The following is a 23,545-nucleotide window of genomic DNA, read 5'->3' on the forward strand; positions in this document are numbered from 1 at the left end:
GGATGTTTACTGATAATGCCAAAGCCTAGAACGATTAAGCATCACTGATACTGTTGACCTTCTTAAGTACTTATTATGTAGGACCTTCCTAAAGGGTGTGGATTCTGCATTTTCAGACATGATGTGGAGTATTTTTGCGATATTTTTAGACAAATATTTTAGGTGCATAAAGCTGCCTTGCATAAACAGCAAAGGAAAGAGAGTTTAACGAGAAAAAATATGGGAAGCATTCAAAAGAAGGAAATAAAACCACACTGACTCTGTGCTTTTACACAGTTTCAAGTTTCAAATTAGTTTAAAGAAAATATTGTTGCAGTTGTGTATCTTTTAAAACCTGTTTAATAAAATAAACATTAAAAAAAGAAGCAAAAAGGGTCAAGTTTTTAAACTAAACACAGAAGCTAAGGAACGAAATTAATAAAAATAGTAAATATATATATTTCTACCAGAGAATTACTTAATTAAAAGTAGTAAAACTGCAAAGGAGAATTTCTTCAGGTAATAATTCTGATCTGAAAAGCTGAACAGACCAGCTGGTTATGTATATTTGTGTCATTTTATGGATGTTTTTACTCAGAATAATTTATTACTGTATAAATACAGCTGTGATAAATTATTTGGTTTGATAAACAATAAAATATTGTTGTTAATGTTGAAGGAGATACTTGTGATTTCTCTCCAATGAAGGAAAACCTTTTCTGTTGGTGTTTTACAGGATTTAAAACGTTTGTGAATTAAAACTGTTACCGATTGCTTCAGGATATTTTTAAAAGCGGCTTCTCAAAATATCTACTGCTTTGGAAAATCTCAAAAAGGCCATTTACAAGTTGTGCTTTTTCTTTACTTTGAACAGCAACTGTCTGGAAGCTGGGATTGTTTTTCTGTTTGAAAAAGAATCATACATGCAAAAAATGGTCATTTCAAAGGTTTTGTTTTGGTATTTTTGACATTGTCTTTAACTGAGCAGCCATCACATTTTAGTTTATCAAATAAAAACTCCTTCCCTACTGATATCACTTCATTTAAACATTAAAAAATTGTTTAAATCATCCACAAACACATTCAAGTATGCCCAAGTCACCATTAATATATTTCACTTCTGCATCAGCTAATGCAAGTAAATACTGAAGATGAAAAGCATCAATTTATTGCTCAATGATAAATAATTTATTTAATGCACAAATCAGAGAAATATCCACAGAATTTATTTGTTATTGACAACATAAAATTGTTTGTCGTTTCATCACAGCAGCTACAAAGCAGTTGGATGTCTCTCCTGGAGAGATTTTAAAGTGTCTCATCAGCTACAGTATTTTCATGAAATTTTAAACGGCTGGATAATTTCAAATTCAACTGTTTTCCCACTATTATTGATTTATTTAATTGTACGACAATTGCTGTTATTTGAATGTTAAAATTAATAATGTAGAAAAAGTAACGATAACGACACAAACATTTAACAATTCTGTGATTAAATCTTCTCCAAGTGAAAAAATGGCAAAACTAATTTCTAGTTTCAAGGAAAAGAATTAAATATTTTCTAAGACGAGGGGTTTTGTTATTTTTTGACCTGCAGTTATCAGTAAATAATTTTTTTCTGGGGTGATTTTGATTTGGTTTATTGACAACATCCTGACAAGATGTAACAAAAACACAAAAGCTCAGATTGGAATAAAGGATAAAATCATGAACTTGTTTCCCTCCTGATGTTTTCAGGGCTACGAGACACTCAGTGTCTGACTTTAATGGGAAAATAAGAATTAAAGGACCAGAAAATTGGGTTTAAATTTGATTAGATTACATGTTTACAAGACAATAATAAGCTGCCTTATTTATCCTCTCATCATTTAATAACAATCATTTAAATTCATGTGACAAAACCACAATAAATGATAACATTCAATGAACAAATGAATGAGAACAATGACATAAATGATAGCCAGCCAATCCAAAGATGATCTATAATCTATAAATAAGAGCAGATTTTTGAAAGCAGACACAGATTAATTTCCACAACAGTTTAACAAAACGTTTAGAGGTGGAAGGAGGCCGAGACACGAGGACAAACATCGTCTCTCAGTAGAAGTCATTGTGGTTTTATGTTTAATTTGGTTTTAAACAAAAGCACAAAGATCATACTAAACAGCATTTTATTTAAATTTGAAAGTTGAAATCAATAATTTAGAGAAGTAATGGACCAGCTGATGGTATTTAGATTCAGTTAAATTATCTATAATGTTTTTGAGTTTGTGCTATTTTCAATTTATTTCTCTTGATCAGAAAATGTCATATAAACTTGCATTAAAATACGTATTGCCTGTTTGACATGTTGAAAGCTCATCAGCACCAAGAAGTTGAATGTAAAGGATTTTAAAATGCAGGTTTGAAATGTTTTATCAGCCTGGACAGAAAGTTTCTGTGAAGGAATGTTAATCCCATCAGTCGAGCTGTTTATAATATTTACTCTGATTCTCTTTTATTTGGTTTTAAAAAGGCAAATTCGGAGTGCGTCGGCTAATTTCAGGCTTTCCTCAAACAGGAGAAAAACCTTTTCACTTTAAATCCAGAAGAAACCTTTCTTTTTCTCACGTTCATTCCTGATTTTTTAGAGTAGCTGGATGCTCAGCAGAGAGGCTGTTTGCTTTCCAGGAACTCTCCAAGTGAAATCTGGACGTTTTCCAGAGGTTTTTTATCAGCAGCATTCTAAATAAGGAAACCACGTCGATGTGCTGTGCTTTCCTCTCAGGAGCTGGAAAAAGATCCCGGCAGTGAGTCGGCTCTCTGAGCGTTGAGGTCGTTTTAGAGTTTTTGTTTAAGAGCTGAAAGAAAGAATAGAGTCGGGAGGCAGCTCTGAACCCGAACTCTGATGCTTTTATTTCCTAAAACCTTTTAAAGAGATCTGAAATGTGCTGCTTCCTTACAGGCATAATTATAATAAGCACTATATGATTACTTTTTACTGGTATTTTATGCTGTGCAACAGAGGTGACGAGTGCAAAGTTAACATGACCCACAGAAACACTAATAAATCAGACTGAAAAAACAGAATGGTCCTTTAAATCTTTGACCCAAGAGTTTCAAAATAAACCATTAATTTACCTTCATGTCTTATTTTTCACTTCAGTTCAAATATTGTTGAAGCAAACAGAAAAAAATCTCTTCAGCATCTTCTAAAATCTAAAATCTGAAATCTGAAAGAAATTTCTTGCTCAAAGTCCATCACTGGCCAACAAGTGTTCACTTCCACATCTTCACCCTTTTTCAGACAAAATTAAATCTACAATAATCAACAAAAACGAGTTCATTGCAATGTCAAATTAATCAAAACTGCATTACCTCTCAATAATTTCCTCTTTTTAGTTGACAAGTGGGGTATTTGCTCTTGTTAATGATAAAATACAGATGCTATACAAAGGCTATGTTGAAAATAAAGTAGAAACTCATTGCTACAAAAGTGAACAGACCTGTGATGACTGAAACTAAACTGAGCTCACTTGTTATTTCCAATCTAACATGGTTAGAAAATGACTTTCTCACTTTTAGACCCACAGACTCTACATCCGTACATGCCTGCATGGCTCCATATGGAGAAGAATTGTAGCATAAACTGAAAAACATGATCATGAGACTTCACAAAGATGGAAACGGATACAAGATGATCGGTGACCAGCCGAAGCTGCAGTTGTCGTCCTCCTAAAACAAAACCACATTTGGTTCACTACTTGCACAATCTAGCCACGGAAAACAGACGAGCGTTTCAGACTTGGCACAGGAGGTATCGGTGGAGATCTTAGTGGCAGTCCAGACAGTGTGAAGCATGGACAGAACAATAATTTTTTTAAAAACTAAAAAAAAACCAACCTTGTGGTTCAGCACAAAAATGCAACGTGAAACTTTTCTATGGAATATGAAAAGAAGCCTGATGAATATTGGGAGATGACACAGATAAACTTGGTCAGCTCAGATGAGGTCCAGCATGTTTGTTGTGAACCTGGTCAGGACTACCAGTGAATGTATAGTCCTGACAGTGAAGCACGGAGGTGGGAGTGTGATGATATGGAGCTGCATATTATGGAAAAATCATCTTTTAGGACTTGTTTTTGTTCTTAGTGTTTTAACATTGTAGCTTTATTGCTTGGCGCTTTTGCACATCCATTTTGATGTCTATGTTGTGTTTTGTCATGAACCTGTCTGTCTGTAACTTAGTCTTATATTGTCCAGTACAGGTCCCTTAGTGCTGTTTGTCAGTGACTTAATGCTGTTTTGTTGTTATTTGAGGACAGGTCTCTCTTGAGAATGAGATTCCATGTCTCAATGAGATTACCCGTATAAATAAAGGTTAAAAAAAAAAGAATGCAAAAGGTGTCAGGGAGATTACATTTAAAGATGCATCATGGATGCCCAAAATACTGGCAGACAAGACGACTTCCAGTCTGGAGAGTCTTGGCAGAAGATGAATATTCCAGCATGATAATGATCCAAACACACTGCCAAAATCACAGAAGAGTCTCTAAAGAAGAAAGAAGTGAAAACTATGGCCCGACCAAGTGTGTTGTGTGGGGTATTTTAGGGACAAAAGCAGAGCAACACAACTTCTCCAGCAAAGACCAGCTGAAAAAAAAGTCTGATGAATGAATAACAGTTAATATTGAAAAAAATGAAAGCTGTGAATCTCAGTAATGAAAGGTGTTCTGACTTTTGAGTGTTCAAATGTACATAAGAGCAAATACTCTGCTGTTCAAATTAGAAAAAGTGCAAATACTGTGAGTGGATGCAATTTAAAATCATTTGACATTTATGTGATATTACACACAAAGAGTTTGCTCATTCTTCCCTCCTTAGGTCAGACTTAATGTGAAGTGACGTGCTTCCTGTGCCGCCAGTGGGGCAGCTTGCAGCTACAATACCCCCGTTGCTTCTTATACGAAGGACAGACAAAGGGAATTTCAGAACACAAACATACAGAAACCCTCCGCATACTTGCAGGATTACGTGTTCAAAACAGTTTCTGTTGTGTGAGAGTCTGGACAGAACTTCTCCAGCAGCAAGCTCACATGAACACATTTGAGAGATAAGTGAACTATAAAGACTATAAACGCCTTGAGTCGGAGTCTGTGAACAGGAATGTTGTCTAAAGATCAGTTGGCTCGTTTTCAAGCCACATGAGGTGAAACAGTCAGAGGAGGACGAGGCAGCTTCACTGCTCCAGAGGTCATCTGAGGACTCGCTGCTAGCAATGTGTGCTGATGCTGGGAGTTAAGGCACTTAAGGCAATGCTGTTTATTCTGCTGAGGTGACCAGAGGTAACACTGGTATTGTTACTACAGAAAACAGAGAATATTGCAGTATTTCTACCACAACAAGCTGAGACTACTACAGTACTGTAATTAAAATGAACTTTAGAATACTTCAGTGTTCTGGGCAGTAATTAATGCTGGGATCAACGAGCACCAAGTGAATGCAGCACAACACTGTTTTTGAGGTGACATGAGGAAATGTTGACACTTTTTAACTTAAAGCTATTGGAGCTTTTGTACTTTTACTGCTAATAATACAGAAGTCATTTGAGGACTCATGCTATTTTTTATTTTGTTCACTTTAAAAGTCACATCAGGTAAAACAAGTCAGAGTAGGACACGTTCCGATGCTGTGATCAACCAGCTGCAAGTGAATGCAGCACGACACTGTTTTTACCACATGGTTTTACTCAGCTGAGGTGACGGGAGGTGACACTGATGCTGCTACTACATGAAGAAGCAGTAGCAGCAGTACTTTTACTACATGAGGCTGAGAATACTGCAGTATTCTTACACACGAAGCTGAGAATACTGCAGTACATTTACTACATGAAGCTGAGAATACTGCAGTATTCTTACAACACAAAGCTGAGAATACTGCAGTCAATTTACTTCATGAAGTTGAGAATACTGCAGTATTTATACTACTTGAAGCTGAGAATGCTGCTGTATTTTTACTACATAAAAGTAAGACTATAACAGTATTTTTATTACATGAAACTGAGAATACTGCAGTACTTATGCTACCTGATGCTGAGAACACTACAGTATTTTTACTACACGAAACTGAGAATACTGCAGTATTTTACTACATATAAGTAAGAATATTGCAATATATTTACTGCATGAACCTGAGAATACTGCAATATTTTATTACATATAAGTAAGAATACTGCAATATATTTATTGCATGAAGCTGAGAATACTGCAATATTTTACTACATATAAGTAAGAATACTGCAATATATTTACTGCATGAAGCTGATAATACTGCAATATTTTACTAAATAAAAGTAAGAATACTGCAGTATATTTACTACATGAAGCTAAGAAAACTGCAGTATTTATACTACATGAAGCTGAGAATACTGTAGTATTTTACTAAATGAAGTTGGCAATACAATATTGTTACTTGATGAGGCCAAGAATACCACAGATTGGTCACTACATGAATCTGAGAATACTACAGTAGTGTTACTACATGATGCACAGCATTGTTCCTACACAAAGCTGAGAATACTATAGCACTTTTGCTACATGAAACTAAGAATACTACAGTTATTTTATTGCTGAAACTTTAACTACATAAAGCTGAAAAACTACAGTGTTGTTACAAAGTGATGCTAGGAATACTACAACATTATTCTGAGTACTGCAGTATTTACATTATATGAAACAGAAAATTCTACAGTATTGTTCCTAAATGATGTTTATAATATTACAGAATTGTTCCTATATGAAGCAGATAATATAGACTAAGCTAAGAATACTGAAGGATTTTTACCACGTGAAGCTGAGAATACAACAGATCTTTTACTGCTGATGCTACATAATCACGTGAGAACATTTTGTTCTAATGCTGGGATCAACCAACTGTAAGTGAACGCAGCAAAATGCTGTCTTTTCTCCACTGAGGTAACGGGAGGTAACACTGATGCTGGTACTACAAGAAACTGAGAATAACTGCAGTATTGTCACTACATGAAGCTGAGAACACTGCAGTATTTTTATCTCATCAAGCTGAGAATCTGATAATATTTTTACCACATAAAGTTAAGAATACTACAGTATTTTTACCACACTGATGCTGACAATACTACAAAATCAATAAAACAGTATTTTTATCACATGAAGCTGACAATACTACAGTGCTTGTGTATTTTTACTGCTGATACTGGAGGTCATCTGAGGACAGTGTGAACAATGTGTTCAAAATGCTGGGATCAACCAGCCGTAAGTGAATGCAGCACGACGCCTTTTTCACTCCACTGGGGTGACGAGAGGTAACACTGATGCTGCTGCTACAAGAAGATGAGAATGCTGCAGTATTTTTACTACATGGAGCTGATAGTACTACAGTACTTGTTTACTTTTACTACTGGTACTTCAGAGGCCATCTAATGGCAATGTAAATAACGTGTGCTGATGCTGGCCGTGAACGCAGCACGATGCCGTTTCTACTCTGCTGAGGTGATGGGAGGTATCAGTGATGCTGTTACTACAAGAAGCTGAGAATACTACAGTACTGTCAATACATGAAGCGGAGAGTATTACAGTACTCATTTATTTTTACTGTTGAATGAGGTCATCTGAGGACAGCACAAATAATGTGAGCTCAAATCAACCAACTATAAGTGAATGCAGCACGATGCTGTCTCCCTGACAGCTGCTCTCTGTAGTATCACCATGGCAACATGTCCTATACTGTAAAGTTACCTAGCAACAGCCACAGCACTTAAAGGTGGATCGCAGCCGAGAAATAAAAAACATCCAAACTCAATTAATGTGACTAAATTTATCCAGAGGATCTCTGAAAAGGTTTGATCTGTTGATTTTTATCTAATACTATTTTATTTTGAATTATCCTATTTTGTTTTTGCAATGTTTTTTTAATTCTACTTTCTTCATTTTTTTTTGTCTCCAGTTACCTTAATTGACCTGTAGAGGAAAAATGAGGCCACTGCATCAGGCGACACAACAAAGAAATAAGTCTGCACACAAGCCAAATAAAAATCAAATCCCATGAAAATAAAATTACATAACACACTCATAGCAAGAAACCGAATAAAAATAACACACAGCATGTGATCAATAGATAGATTTTTGTACTATCAGCCGAGTACTGAAAACAAAAACCAGACAAAGGCAGACAGAAACTTGAATCAGAACCTCATCTGAACTCCAACTAGTGTTTAGTTTGTTTCTGACTAGGGCTGGAAGAGGCACTCAGACTATTTACTACAGTAACAGCACAATAACCACAGTCTAGAAATATTCTTATTTTAATAATACCATCTAAGTATAATCAGAGAAATATACTTCATGTATTAAAAGTTAAAGCACTCCATGCAGAAAAATATCCATATACTGTCACTGGTACATAATATTAAATAATTATTATGTGATGCACTCACTTGCCAGCAGCACTTGAAGGACATAGTTGGTTGAGTTACAGCTCATTTTTACCAGACATTAATGATTATTACCATTATTGATTAATCTCCTGGTTCCTGATTTTCTTGATTAACTGACTGTTTGGTTTATCCATTTCCAAAATGAAAATTTGCAAATCATCCCATTTGAGTAAGTAAAAAGAAAAAAATATTTTGAATTTTTACATTCACTTTGATTTAACTTTCTGCTATAATATTAATAATGACAACAGTAACTGAACAGATGGTTGTGGAGCTCAATCCATGGTAAAGTTCATATTGTAGAAGCCTTTTATATATTTTGTGGGCAAAAACTTTGACTGGTAAAGCAACTGCTGATGTCAGCTAAACGTAGTGCAGTAAAAGGTAGAAAAGTTACAGATGTTAGCAGTGTTGTGTCTCTGTTCCGACAACTAAATGCAGACACAGTGACACAGAAGTTTGTCCGTTTGCCTTATTGTCTCAGTAACATGATAGAAGTCCAGCTGGGCAAAAGTTCAATTCAGAGCAGCATTTTCTCTGATGCTGGAGGTCTTTCAATAAACAGTTCTGTAGATGAAAATGAACCTGATGATGATTTTAGGTAGTACAATTCATAAGTTAGATCATTTAAAAGCAGAACCAGCACTTGAAAATGCTAAAGGTTAAAATTTGTCCCGTTGGTCGTCCCAAGACAAATTCAGACTAAGGATGAATCTCCTCTAGTTCCTTGGCTGCTTCAACCCTGCTGCTATAACCACAAGCAGATTTCCAGGACAAAATTACAGCTTGTAAAGCCAGAAGATTCCACAAACTCTAGTCTGTGGCCACAGGTGTTGAAGAGGTAAGAGGAGTCACTACTTTCAAAAGCTGATTGAGGCTCTAAAAGTCTTTATTTCATCCAGAATCAGAACCGCTTCAAGTGAAAATGCTGCAGATGCCTCTTCTATGCATCCGTGGTCGACTGCACAACAGTGGAGCGGCATAGCTTTGTGCAGTAACCAGGATGCAAGAACCATGAACACATGACTGTGATTAGTGATGACTGCTGTGGGTTTGGTAGGTGTCCCTCTATGAGAAGTTACAGCAGGCGTGCACAATATATAAGACAGTGTAAACATGAAGTTGACAGTAATTGAAGTACATATTGGTTCAAGGCTCATTTTTCTTTGCTTACATGAACTATTTGCCCTTGTTTAAATGCACGTGTGTTATATTTTGTGCAATTGAGTCAAATTCTTTGAACATGTTCATGTACTTGTGCAATAAAGCTGATTCTTTGTGCACATCTTTGACTCTTTGATTGATTAAATATATCAGTTTGACCTGATTTACATTCACCCAGGCAGAACAGTTTCTGATGACTATAAATGAGTAGAACATTTCAGAAATACTAGCCATTAATAGTCCTTCAGCAACATAAAACAAATATGAGGTTTAATCTGCTTTACAGACGTACCAGAAAAGGAATTGATTGTTAAACTAAGAAACTTTGTTCATGTTTCTTTGTTTTGTTTTTTTTCCAGTGTGAAAATGAACCAGACACAAACATTATACCCGTTTCCTGATGTTTGATACCTGTTGTAGTTTGTTCTCAGCATCCTTCAGAGTAAGACTATCTCCTCCTGCTGGCCAGTTTCTGTCACTGCAGCTCTCAGATGTTTCTTTGTCTTCAGTTGGCAACACTGAGACACAAAGCAAATGAGCAAATTAAAGGAATAAATCAGGCCTCGCTCTTACACTTCTATGTAAACTAAGAATCAATGAGATTTTCACACAAGAAGGCCATTATGATCTGAGTTTACAGTTCCGTCTTTAAATAGTTTGTCCAAAAATGTTCAATTTACTGATATAAAACAGACAAAACAACAAAAAAATCTTATTTTAAGAAGCTGCAGTCGTTTAACTCATCACTTCATCTGTGAAGAAAATCAGCAGATATGAAAGATTTCATATCCAAACTATAGATAGATTCATGTAATTTAACAAATAAATATTTTCATTTTTGTTTCATAGAAGTCCTCTCTGTTTATCTGGACTCTGGTTGTGTCCTCCACATTTCAAAAACACACTTTCTTCAGTTTCTTGTTTTAGATGCTTTTTTTATTTTTAAAAACTGCCTCTCATTTTGTTGAGACGTATCTGCTTTTATCAAAGAATAGAAAATCATTCCGTTTTTACAAGACACATTTCTCCCTGTTAAATAGAATCGCTGAATCCCTGATGCCAAACACACACTGGGAAAACTTAAACATTTATTAAAAATATTTCTGGTGTAAAGTTGGAGAAAATGTTGCGTTGCAGAACGAACACCTGAACCAAAGGTGGCATCAGCCAATCAGAGAACTGATGCCCTCCAGCTGCTCCGCGCTTCTTTTAGCTGGAGTCACTGACAGTTTTTCCACTTTCTCCTCCAGTTAAACAAGTTCTTTCTAAAGTCCTGGGTGATGATTTGGTCCGGGCGCTGGTCCTGGTTTTCTTCTTCCTCGAGGATACGTCGCAGTGCGTTTTGGTACCGATGACTTGTCTCTCCACCTTCAACACCTCCTCGTATAGGTCGGATGGCTTCACGTCGAGTAGGAAGGAGAAGAGCTGCAGCAGCCAGACGAAGGAGCGTGGCAGCGTTGGCTCCATATCTGAGTAATGACTGCTGGGGCACCGCCTGCACAGGAGGAGGATGAGGAGGAGGAGGAGGAGGAGGAGGAGGAGGAGGAGGAGGAGGAGGAGGAGTAATCAGGACGGGAGAAGTCTGGAGCACATGTTCTGATTCAACTAATAACCACTTATTTTGTTTTCACCAACAATAAAGATGTCTGCTCTCCTGATCAATAACTGAAAAGCAACTTTCTGTCTGACAACAGCAGAAGTCCTGAGGCTGGATATGCTCCCGGTTTGTGGTCAATTCCTCTTCAGATTTGGACACACTTGCACATCTCCCACATCCAATCAACTCTTCACTTACCATCTAAAATATCCACACCTACACCTGTTATCAGATAATGACCACTGTTTGAACTCCAGCTCTAAAAGACCTACCGGCGGTCACATTTCTTGAGCCCTGGATGCCAGTACGTGGAGTTGGAGGGAGTCAGGAGGTTGTGTTTCTGGCTCACGACTCCATCCAGCTTCATGTGATGCAGACTGGGACCGTCTGATCCCTCCTCGTCCCCCCAGCAGAACCTGAAGCTGGACGGACTAACTTCCTGGACTCCAGCCGGCCTGGAGGACAGCTTCTCGAAACACAGCTGCACCTGCTCCGCTATTCCTGCACAAAAACACAGCAGACAGTAATTAGAATGTTTTGGTCCTCCCTGTGCGTTTCAAAGACACTTCACCAGCTTATAGAGCAATTTCTTTGTTTTAAGCAGCTGTCTGATTCATTTTTTTCTTGGAAAATCAACCTCTAGAAAGACAACCCTGAGCACTTGGAGTGAAGCGTACAACCTACTGGATATTGTTGAACTCAACACTGTAACGTGATCACATGTTTGCTATCAGCTGCTTATTTAGCTACAATTTCTTTTATAGTCATGCTTCAACTTTTTATTTCTGTTTTTGGTCTCCATCAGCTCCTTAGGGAGCGTTGCTCTTTAGCTGCTGAATGCTCCATTGTGTTAACCAGCTTGTTTATAAGAGACTTTTGATAGTGGTTTCTCTGAAAACAGACAGAGAATAAACCTGCACAATAAAGTTGTAGACGCTCAGCTGAGCAACAAGGCCAAAGTCAGTTTAAAGCTGAGCACAGCTGCAGCTTCAACTGATGACTCTCTATGGGAGACTGCTCTCAAATCAGTCTAAACCCTTTTAAAACGTTGTCTCTACTAGGACTGGATCCCTTTTAAACATTTGAAAATAATGGTATTAAAAAAAGGTTGACGAGACAATGTTTGAATAATGCTGATTAAAGTTATGGAAAGTATCTCATCTTTTATTATCTGTTAAAATAAAGTTTATTATGAAAAGACGCCGGGATTAAAAAATGAACAGAAGATTCCCATCAAAGCTGAAATTGTAGGACTCACACAACCTGGATTTCTAAAACGAATGCAGCCTGGAGAGAAAGGAATCAACCTGCAAACTAGTTGGAGGATTTAAAACTCAGGAACAGCAGTGACCACTTCACTGCCCACACCACATAGTCAGATGTTGTTTTGCAGTTAACAAACTCAGATTCTTACTTTTCTTTTTCATCATCGTACGTTTAGCCCCATTATTCTTCGGGAAAATTAGTTTCTTTGCCTTCCACTGTTTCCTGTGGACGAAAATGAGATAATAAATACATTGGTGATAAAAAACATTATATTGCTGAACAAACATCAAACATAATCAAAAGTAAACAAAGGTTTCATCATCTCATGCACACATTCCATCTGGTTCTGCTAAGCTTTCAGATGTTAGGCCTCACTGATGTTATATTTTGTAAGATTAGAGGCAGCTTCAATGACATTAATTAAACTGACTCAAAGAAGCTACAATTACTAATTTATCTCTAACAAAAGGTACACAGACAGCGTTTCAGCATCTTGTTTATTTAACAAATAAATTCAGCTGTTCTATTGTGTTAATATTTGAAGTAACTGGTATTTACAGCAACAGGTGATGCTTAATTTTTCAAGGAAATGTAATGTTTCAAATAGAGCTGTTCAAGTCGAGCCAAGACCAACACCATAAGACGGTAAGTCCAACTAACTCCAAAGCAGGCTAGAGTCCTAGTTTCAAGACGGAGGCCAAATGGGTTTGAGTTTGAGACAAGCCCAAGTCCTAAAGTAGCAAGAGTCACAAAAGGGTCGCGTTCGACTGAAGTCAAAGTTCAATAAGTTGAGTCTGAGACAAAAGTCAGTCCATCAAGGGTCTAGTTTGAGATAAGCCAGAGTCCAAATAGGGTTGAATCTGAGGCAAGACAGAGACAAGACCAAGTTCCAAAGGTGTTGAGTCACGATTCAAGATTAAATCCAAAAGGAGCCGAGTCAAAAGGGGGAAAAGTCCAGGACAACAAAGAGTCCAGTAAACATGAATAAAGCCAAAAAAACATTCAAGTCTGTAGACAAAATAAAGTTTTAACATTTCAAACTGACTGCTCAAACAGCAATCCGATGTTGTCGAGCATCGGGCCTCAAACGTGATTTCTGGTTTGTGTGAGCAACAGCTGACCTGTAGATCACTGTTGACGTCTCACCTGGCAATATCCTGCCGTCTCCTCTGCTGAGCTCGCATCAAAGCAGTCTGCATTAATCTGTACCACCTCCTCAGGTTAAACATATCACCTGTTAATCATCAGAGAAAAGACAAAACACTGTGTTACAGACTCACAGGTGGCTGTCAAGTCCATGTCCAAATGAGGTCAAGTCACTGGAAAACAAAAACAGCAGGTCAAGTAAGCCCTGCATAACATTTAAGTAATAAATACTAACCTGAGTCGCTTTGGTTCCCAACTTCATTGGATAAATTCCTGAAAGATAAAGAGCAAAGTCACACACATGTAGCTGTATACATGGAGTCCTACAGTGTGGAGGGGCAGTTACCACTCAGTTTGGTCGTCTAGGCCGAAGAGGAACTTCATGGTGACGATGATGAGGGCGGCGGTCTGGACGTCGTACCGAGGCAGCACAGGACAGGAATGCGGGTCAAATGTGTGGAGTGTTTGATCTGCCATACCGGCTTGTTCCATTAGTCTGCAGACCCAGAGGTGGAGCTCATCTGAGCGAAACGAGAACAAGGAAGAAGTCTTATAAGCGAGTCCTGGATGGTATCAGAATGTGTGTCAGTATCAGTAGTGTTGGTACCAGCAGGTGGTAATATCAGCAGTACTGTTAATATCATGTATCAGTATTATCACCGGGCAGGTTGGTGTCGGTCAGATACCGCAGGCTGAGCAGCTCTGGGTGCAGCAGAGTCTCACAAGTGACTGGAGGAAAAGCAGGAAGCTGCAGGAACAGAACCAGAGCCTGAGCCTCCTTATGCACAACCCGGTGAGATGGGATGCTCTGCAGAAACAGTTCACAATAAAGTTAACCAGACACGCTTGGATTAGGTAAACGGTGATCTCCAAGACAAAGAACACGCATGATCACGAGACTGGTAGTTTGCCATGAAGAGTTGTTGTGTGAGTTTGATCTCAAGTGGGAGTACATTCTGAAAATGTTCACATTTAAGGAATTATCTTTTTATAAAACACTATGAACAACTTGAATTGTCTTAAGAAAAATAAGTTGAATTTCAAAAATATGCCTCAGTTTATCATTTACACATTACAACTTCCAGATCACAGTGTTTCTGCAAAGGCACAAAATATTTAGTCATATCAAATCAAAGGTGCATCAAATGAGACACAAAAGGACAAACATGAGACAAAACATGACAAAAGCAAGAAGCAAAACAACAAAAAACTAGACAAATAACACAAGCGAGACAAAAAAAACATAAAACGATAAAAAACGATGCTCAAAACAACAAATAAAGCTTAACACAAAATGACAAAAATAAGACAAAAAAACACAAGCATGACAAAAAGGAAACAAAAAATGACAAAAACTTGAGACAAACAACAAAAGTCAGAGAAAAAAACAACAAAAACAAGACAAAATATTACAAAAATGAGACACAAAATGACAAAAGAACAAACAATCTAGTATTTTACTTTATGATCAAAACAACTTGCCATGGTCTAGAGATTATTTGAAATTTATAGTTTTACAAATTTACAATCTGCATTTAATACCTTCTCTGTAATTTTTACACTTTACAAAGTCGTCCCGAGGGCTGGATTGGACCCTCTAGCGGGCCACTTTTGGCCCGCTAGAGGGTCCAATCGTTTGACACCCCTGATTTAGAACGACACAGTGTGACTCGCTGTCGGATCCTGGTCCAGACTCTCCATGCTCTCTCAGGGATAATTTACATTGAAGGTACTGGCACTGTATTTTAATTTGTGCAAATGTGTGCAGCTTCCTCTTTTTGGAGATGCTTGTAAATCCTACTCCTGTCTGAAGCTGCAGGTATTTAAAAAAACTTAAATAGTCCTAAATAGCTAGATGAGACAGACTTAAGGTCCTATTAATGTGTGGGGGAAAAAAACTTGGATTACATCTTTTACTGGTGAGTGTCATCAGTCTTCAAGCTGTTAGTCTGTTTTCATTGAAGTAAAGTTTTATTTTTGGACATTTAATTTTGTAGATGAACAGGTTTGAAAGTGTAAAGCAAAATGAGTGAGAAAAGTGTCCTTTCTATGATGTATTTGGATGATAACCTTTCCTAAATCCCTTCCCACGACTTGAAGTGCCGTTGCTTGTGTGCGTCAATCTATTAATGTACCTGGGTGCAGTTACACGTGATATGGAAATGGTATTAGGTCCAACCTAGTAAAAGGAACCATTGTGCTGATTCAGACATCCAGCTGACGTGTTCAGATGCCATCAGATTAACAGAATAGAGAGCATGTCTGAAAGGGGCTAAAGTGGCAGAGTCACAACTTAACAAAGTGTCAGAATTAGAGTCAAAGTTGATGATGGTCAAAACGCTAATTCTAAATCAATCAAAAATCAACAGCCGTCACTATAACAAGACCTAAAACTTTATTGACTACACTCATACATCCACGATTAATAAAATTTATCAGGAATTGAATTTCTAACCTCAACTCTAAAGAGGAGAGCGTCTTTTCCGACCACCTTCATCTCTTCAGGCAGTTGTTCGTAGGCGTTCACATACGGGACGTGGCCTTCGTTAACCAGCCTGAAAACACAAAACAATCACTCCAAGAACTTTCCCATATTTTTTAGACCAACACAGTCATGAGTTCCACTTAACATCATTTGCTTTTAGCCTTGTGCAGCCGGTGTCATCTAAAATATGTTACCTGAGCAGGTCGCTTAGAGTCAGAGCTTCGCGGCTCCAGACCAGAGCCAGGTGGATCAGAGCCAGAGTTTTCATCATACTCAACGGACTGCGTTTCCGCCTCAGCCTAGCCGAGAGGTAGCTGGAGACATCCATCGAACCTGAGTAATCACTGGCGTTCTCTGAGGGGTATAAGGAGCGTTTCAACTAATAAAAGACTGCAGCAATAAATAACATCTCTTCATTAATTCATTATGGGACAAAACAAAGTCATTTTAATTCACAAACCTGCTGTTTCTTTTATCTAAACTTGGTGCAAGGAGTTCATTTTTTCAAACAAAAGAGGCAAAGTGTGACATTCTGAAAATTTCACTTAATCAAATCAGTCTTTTGACGGATTATTTTGCATAAAGTTGGGTTCAGTTAAAGTCTTTGAGGGAGAAGACATGTAGTGACAACAGCACGACACACACCGAGTGCAAACATTGTCTACCTTCACACGTCAACATGTGGCTCACACTAATGAACATTTATCGTTATTGAACAAGCTGAGTGCTGTTGGACATTTTAGATAAAACAATGTTCTATAAAATTGTTTAAATTGAGAAATAGAAGAAAAAAGGGGGCTCAGTGTTCAGCTGATAAAATAAAATTACAGGAACCTAACTAGCAGGCTAGTCAGCAGTTGTTGCAGCAGCAGCAGTAGTGGCAGTAAAGAAGTTGTACATGTAGTCGTGCCAGTAGTAGCAGTGATAGCAGTAATACCAGGCTTGGAGAAGTATTAACTGTAACTGCTGCAGTGCCAGTATTAGTAGTGACAGTAGCTGGATCATGAGTCTTGAGGTTTGCATGTTCTCAGCCTTAGTGCCTCTACTGTACCTGCATTAGAGTCGGCGACGCTCGGCGGGTTCGACTCTCCGTCTGTCGCACTGGCGGACATGATGGACGACTCGGCTGCACTGTCTGAATACGAGTTCACATCTTGCTGAGGGGAGAAGAAAACATGGCGGCAGAGTGAGAATAGATGAAAAAACTGATGAATAATGACATTTTCTTTTTGTCTGGGATCAGAATCATAAAGCTATAAATACTGCACACAACAAAATAAGGACCGTTACTCATGTTGGTGCGTAGAAAATGCAAACACATAAAGGACATTCTATAATCAAACAATATGATAAATATTAAAAAAAGTTTTGGAGAAGTGATGCACTGTAAGCAACATGAACGGATGAAGTGAATGTGAACTATATTCGCTACTATAAGTAGCAACATGAAATATTGTCCTGCATGGTAGTAAATCACATTAGATGTTGTACACAAATGATTAAATTGCAGGAGTAAAAGCAGCATTATTTTTTTTTGTCACAGTGTATGGAGGAACCGCATAAATAAGAAGTCTCTCAGCGTTTATCTGAGTCTATTAAGAACTACAACTTATCATATCTGAATTATTTAAACTTGACCGAATCTATTTGTGGGTTTTTTTTAGCTTTAAAACATAAAAGTTACAATTGATTTAAAAATTATATTCAGATAAGGCAAAAATAAGATAATAATAATGACAATACATACAAACGCAACCATAAATAAAACACAAAAATGTAAAATATACAATCAAATGATTTAAAAAAAACTTATATTTCAAAATACAAAACTCACCACTCTGAACTTGGAGCTCTTCACTGGGTTAGAGGTGTAGGCCAGTCGACTCCTCTGCAGGAAGAGTCTCCACAGTGGACACAACACGTCGTCCTGAAACATTTTAATCAGTGAAGTCTCCGATCAGACACGTTCTGCTGCCGCTGCGGCTGCAGGTCTAATGATGAGGAGGATTAAAAGCCGACCTTAAACTGTGGACTGACTCCCAGTCTGAGCAGAGCGTTGGCCTGGTTCCTCAGGATGAACTGGAAACCTTCACACACCATCCATATATGACCACGTTCTGAAAAAAAACACTTCATTTGAAACTGTTTCTTATTGTTATACATCTTCAATACATCAAAAATTAACATTTAATTGGTAAACTGGCTGGATATACTTTTCAAAAAGCTCCTTTAGGTGAACCTAAGTGCAATAATTCTTGTCTTTTTTTGGTGATAAAACGTCACAAAACAGACATAAAACATTCATTGTTTTCCAAGAACTTCAGGAGACATTTTCAAAAAAAGTAACTGTACTGACATACCAACCAGCGAGAAAAAGAATGAGCGAGAAAATAACTGAAACACTGAGTGTCATTTTGTTGTTGCTCGTAATTGTAAGGAATTACACAGGTACCATGTGTCTGCAAGTACATATGTGCGTCCATTATACTCTGCTCTCCCTACTAACTACAGGAGTGGACTTAATATCATAGGGAACAATACACAAGTGGTAATGGACTGTGTATTTTATATGGGTTGTGGGCTAAATTACAATAACTAGATTAGAACTTTTAAATATACTACTGACATCTATTGTAAATATCATAAACGCTTTTGGTAATCAGCTGTATCACTGACCGAGCTTCTTCTTGCTTCCTTTCCTGATGGAGGAGATCTTGTTGGACCCTCCTTGAACAAAACCCGTGTCCTCCACATCTCTGGTTCTCTGAGGACATTTGAGCACATTAGATACATTATAACGGGATCAAATTCACACATTTAAGACGTCATCAGTCTGTGTGTCGGCTGGTACACAAATACCAAGTTTGCCATCTGCTGACACTCAGCAACACTGCAGCCTGACAGCAGGAGCTACAACTCTCCTCCTTATGCCAATTTAATCTGCAGGAGTTTTTAAATCTAAAACACATTTTGAAATTAGGGGACCTTCTCAGATATTTTGTGTCTAATATAAAATGTGCACAACTTCCAAGATTATTATTAAGGTTAACTCAACCAGGACTTTGTGGACTGGTGCCTGCTGAACTGCCTTCAGATCAACGTGGTGAAAAACAAGGAAGTGGTGGTGGATTTTAGCAGGAACGGACACACTTCTCCTTCACCAGTGAACATCCAGGGAACGGATATTGAGACTGTGGACTCTTACAGGTACATGGGTGTTCACTTAAACAATAAACTGGACTGGACTACAAACACCAATGCACTTTACAAGAAAGGTCAGAGCAGACTCCACCTGCTCAGAAAGCTGAGGTCCTTCGGGGTGCAGGGAGCACTTCTGAGGACCTTTTATAATTCTGTGGTGGCATCAGCCATCATGTATGGAGGTGTCTGCTGGAGCAGCAGCATCACGGCTGCAGACAGGAAGAGACTAAACAAACTGGTAAATAAAGCCAGTTCTGTCCTGGGCTGCTCCCTTGATCCTGTGGAGGTGGTGGGAGACAGGAGGATGATGACAAAGCTGTTGTCTATCATGGAGGACACCTGCCATCCCCTGCAGGAAACAGTACCATCACTGGGCAGCTCCTTCAGTGACAGACTGCTTCACCAGCAGTGTCTAAAGGAGAGATACTGCAGGTCCTTCCTTCCTGCTGCAGTCAGACTTTACAATCAAGCTCCCAGTAGTTCAGTTCATCCATTTACAAACTGTGCAATAAAAATGTAAAAAAAATGACGTTGTGCAATTTCATAGAAATTTTGCTGTAAATATTAAGGTTTTCTTCTAGAATGAAAAACATCTATTTATATCTATGCACTGTGTGCATTGTGAGCTGCTCTTTTTCTTCATGTTTTTCTGTTTGCTGCTGTTACACCGTAAACTTCCCCGCTGCAGGATCAATAAAAGTTTTATCTATCTATCTATCATGGCAAAGGGAGCAATCAGCTAGGAGTGCTCCACCTCACATGATCTCATGGCGACGCAGATGTAGACAGAAGGAGAATGTGGAGCAACAACGTCCTGTAAAATTAATAACACGTTGCAGTGAGAAAAAAAGTGGAAGGCTGAACAAATCTGGACAAGAACATGCTTGCCTTGTCTACTTCAAGAGGAACTGGAAATAAGAGTTTAATTCCAATATCAATCTTTATAATCTTTCTAAGGTCTTTCTAGTGGAGAAACTGAACTCATTAGTTTGCTAATGCCTTCATGGTAATTTGCTGAGGACAAGTAAGCCAGCTTCACTGAAGAAGATCCTGAGTCAGACCTTTCGTGATCATTTTGTTGTTTACCTCGATGACGTTGTGGCAGGACCTGCAGTAGAAATGACACTCGTCTGTAATGCCCCAGTCCACCGCTGAGCACTGAGAACAGGGCTCCCTGTACCCAGCCTGAACACACACAGTTAAATGTACATGTGAGAAAAAAGACACAGCAGCACAAAAACACAAAACATGGTTTGATCTGAACCCACGATGCTCTCTGGGTTCTGTATCTGCACATCTTGAATATCAGAAATGCTTAACTGGTTCTTATTTGATCAAATCTTAACATTAATGATTAATCTGCTAATGAAACAGAAAAATAATCGTCTAAATCATTTTTTAAAAACACAAACAGCAGGAAACACCCCATTTTCTGCAGATTGGAGGATTTCAAAACAGAAGGCTTGCTGTTTTATTAGTTAAATATAATAGTGAAGTGAATGTTTGGAGGTTTCAATCTTTGAATAACCATAAAAAGTCATGTGAAGATCCCCCCTTCAACTCAGAAGTAACCATCTGGCAGTTTTTTAAAAATTATTTTACAGAATATAATAATTAAAATGACCATAAGCTGCAGCCTGAGAATAAACACTGTAAAATTTTATCCATAAGGGAAACTGCACAAATTAAACGATTTAACTACCATTTTTATGTCTATAAATGAATGCTAAAATACATACTATGATTTTAGCAACATTATTTAATATCTTAAAGCCACTTGAGACACTAAGAAAATCTGTCCTACAATATTATCAGCAACTACTGACAAAACTACATTCAGAAAGTAGCAATTTAAACTTTCCATGCTTACTGAGAACTGTAAATAATTCTTAAAAGCTACATAAACAGTTTTCAATTTAAAGCTTTGCTAAAACTTTCGTCATATAAACTGACAGACATTTAAATTTTATGTTAATATTTAAATATGTGTTTTAAAAAAAGAAATATAATTTAATTAGTTCAGAAGTATTTGAGCTAATCCGTTTTACAGCCAGAAAAACTGATGTGTTAATACATTATTCTCGAGGTTAGCAGTTAGTAAATACATGCCGATTATTAAATACGCTCGCAATGATTAGCTTTTTCCTATTAAAATCAGTTGTAGACCGTTGTAGACTGAGTTTTGCACGAAAAATCGCAAAATTTATGTTATTTACAAAGTTTGGTGTGAATCGACTAGCTAACACCAACGGTCGTTATTAGCTACGAAACGTTAGCCACAAACTTTACCAAAGTAACAGATATGTGAAACAGAGTTTACCGTATATTCGTCATCCATGTTGACTTAAAATTAAGCTTTAATTTCAATATATAGTCAGTCCACAAAGATAAACGTGCGGATGTTTAGGACTTTTTCTTCTTCTTCTTCTTCTTCTTCTTCTTCTTCTGCTGCTGCTGCTGAGTCTTCTTCTTCTTCTTCTATGATTTGCAGCAGACTGAACGCTCTCCATCCAGCACTCTGCTGCCACCCACAGTCCACAGCATGAACTACAATTTAAGAAATCACAAGTCAGAGTGGAATCGAACCATGCAACCTGAAATTTCTATTAAAACACGTTCTGAAATTAAAGAACCTGGTAGTGAATCTCCTGCTTAACTGACTGTTCTTCAGATGTTTCTACATGACACCACAGAAAGGTGACTGTTTAGGAGAATTATAAAAGTTGGACTTAAATGTCATCTATGTAAACAGAAAAATGAAGTTCTATTAAACATAATTATCATCACCTTTCGTGCTTGTAGAACCTCATATCATCACATTCTCACCTCTGTGCTTCGCTGCCAGGACTATGCACTCACTGTGTTCATCCTGACCAGATTTAAAACACCCTGGAACACATCTGAGCCAAATAAAATGATATTGTTCTCATCTGACCAAAGATTGTTCCTCCAACATTTCATCATGTAGTTTTCTGAAGCCGCCTGTCTGTTTTTCAGAAGTAGATCGTGAAAATAGTGCGCTCTCTGTGGCATTATTTTAGGAGAATGGCGACTGCAGTTCTGATTAGTGACACTGTGGCTCACTCTAAACCTTCTGATCATTGCTGCTACTGGGTTTGCATTGATTTTTACTTTAGTCAATGATCTTCCTGGATCATTTTCCATCTTTGTGAAGTCTCAGTTGGATTTTTCAGTTCGTCTGTCAGATCTTGTCCATGTGGGGCCATGATGCAGACATGCCCATAGTCCTGGGCACACGTTAAAAGCTGAGAAAGTTCTGGTGTTCACAAATCATCTTATACCCTTTTTATATTATATTACATATAATAATGTAATATTTTTATTATACCCTTTATTGCACTATTTCAGTGTTGAAACCTGTATTTTCAATATAGTCTTCTTAAAGTATTTGATTATTCATAGAAATAAACGCTCTATAAATAAAACACATAAAACGCAACTCCTGTGAATTGAAATCAGACTTTAAAGCTGTTTTTCCACTATGTCACATGCATCAAACACAGTGATTTGTTTATAAAACTTCCATTACATTATCCATGTAATATAAACAAATACACAAATGTTATAAGCCTACAAACAGGTCGTCACAATGTGTTTAATTGTGACCTTAGACAGTATTTGAAGTGTTATTTTCCTGCTCTGTCTTTACATTGTGAGGGACAGTTGTGATATTTGCTCTCCATCAGAACTGTGGAGGTTTTTCTCTTGCATATATGTTGGAGTAGAGGAGGATTTGGATGAGATCAGAGGTTATAAATAGATCAGCCAGATGTCTCTCTTATTCTCTTACATAACATGGACGAATGGACGATAGACATGTTGTAATATATTGTTTTTTTGTTTTTAAAAAAAAAAAAACTTTATCTGGTTGAGTTTGGATTTTTAAAGTGAATCTTCCACCTCAGTAAGAATCACATCCAGTCACAGTTTGAGTTTTAGTTGCGGCAGCTTTTCAGTGCTTCGCTCACGAGTCCGTCAAGTTTACGATAACACAAACAAAAAGAGAAGAGAGGGTTTTCAAAATAAAAGCAGTTTACGCTATAATCCTGATTTTATCGCTATTTTTATTTTTGCTCTTATGTTTACTACCACAACTGAGTGTTTAATTAGGTTTGTATTGAAGTGATACTTATATAAAATTAACCAATTACCCTGTATTCATAGATTTAAAAACATTCAATGCAGAGAGTTAATATTCAATTAGTATTCATTATTTTTCCATATGTCAGAATTT

General features: G+C 37.5%; 1 protein-coding gene across 1 annotated transcript; it reads right to left on the reverse strand.

The window, feature by feature from the left end:
* Positions 1 to 10,509: 10,509 nt before the first annotated feature.
* On the reverse strand, positions 10,510 to 21,752 carry taf1b (TATA box binding protein (Tbp)-associated factor, RNA polymerase I, B). The gene is made up of 15 exons (XM_023297128.3): positions 21,611 to 21,752; positions 20,377 to 20,475; positions 18,766 to 18,853; positions 18,109 to 18,206; positions 17,924 to 18,016; positions 17,141 to 17,246; positions 16,284 to 16,443; positions 16,060 to 16,159; positions 14,265 to 14,412; positions 13,951 to 14,125; positions 13,840 to 13,877; positions 13,605 to 13,692; positions 12,607 to 12,680; positions 11,465 to 11,693; positions 10,510 to 11,090 (listed from the first exon to the last, which is right to left on the reverse strand). Exons 1-15 carry the CDS (start codon positions 21,626 to 21,628, stop codon positions 10,805 to 10,807), a joined length of 1,800 nt encoding a protein of 599 aa, XP_023152896.1. The 5' UTR covers positions 21,629 to 21,752; the 3' UTR covers positions 10,510 to 10,804.
* Between the last annotated feature and the right edge of the window lie 1,793 nt (positions 21,753 to 23,545).

The sequence above is a fragment of the Amphiprion ocellaris genome, chromosome 12, assembly GCF_022539595.1.
Source record: "Amphiprion ocellaris isolate individual 3 ecotype Okinawa chromosome 12, ASM2253959v1, whole genome shotgun sequence".
NCBI classification, from domain to species: domain Eukaryota; kingdom Metazoa; phylum Chordata; class Actinopteri; family Pomacentridae; genus Amphiprion; species Amphiprion ocellaris.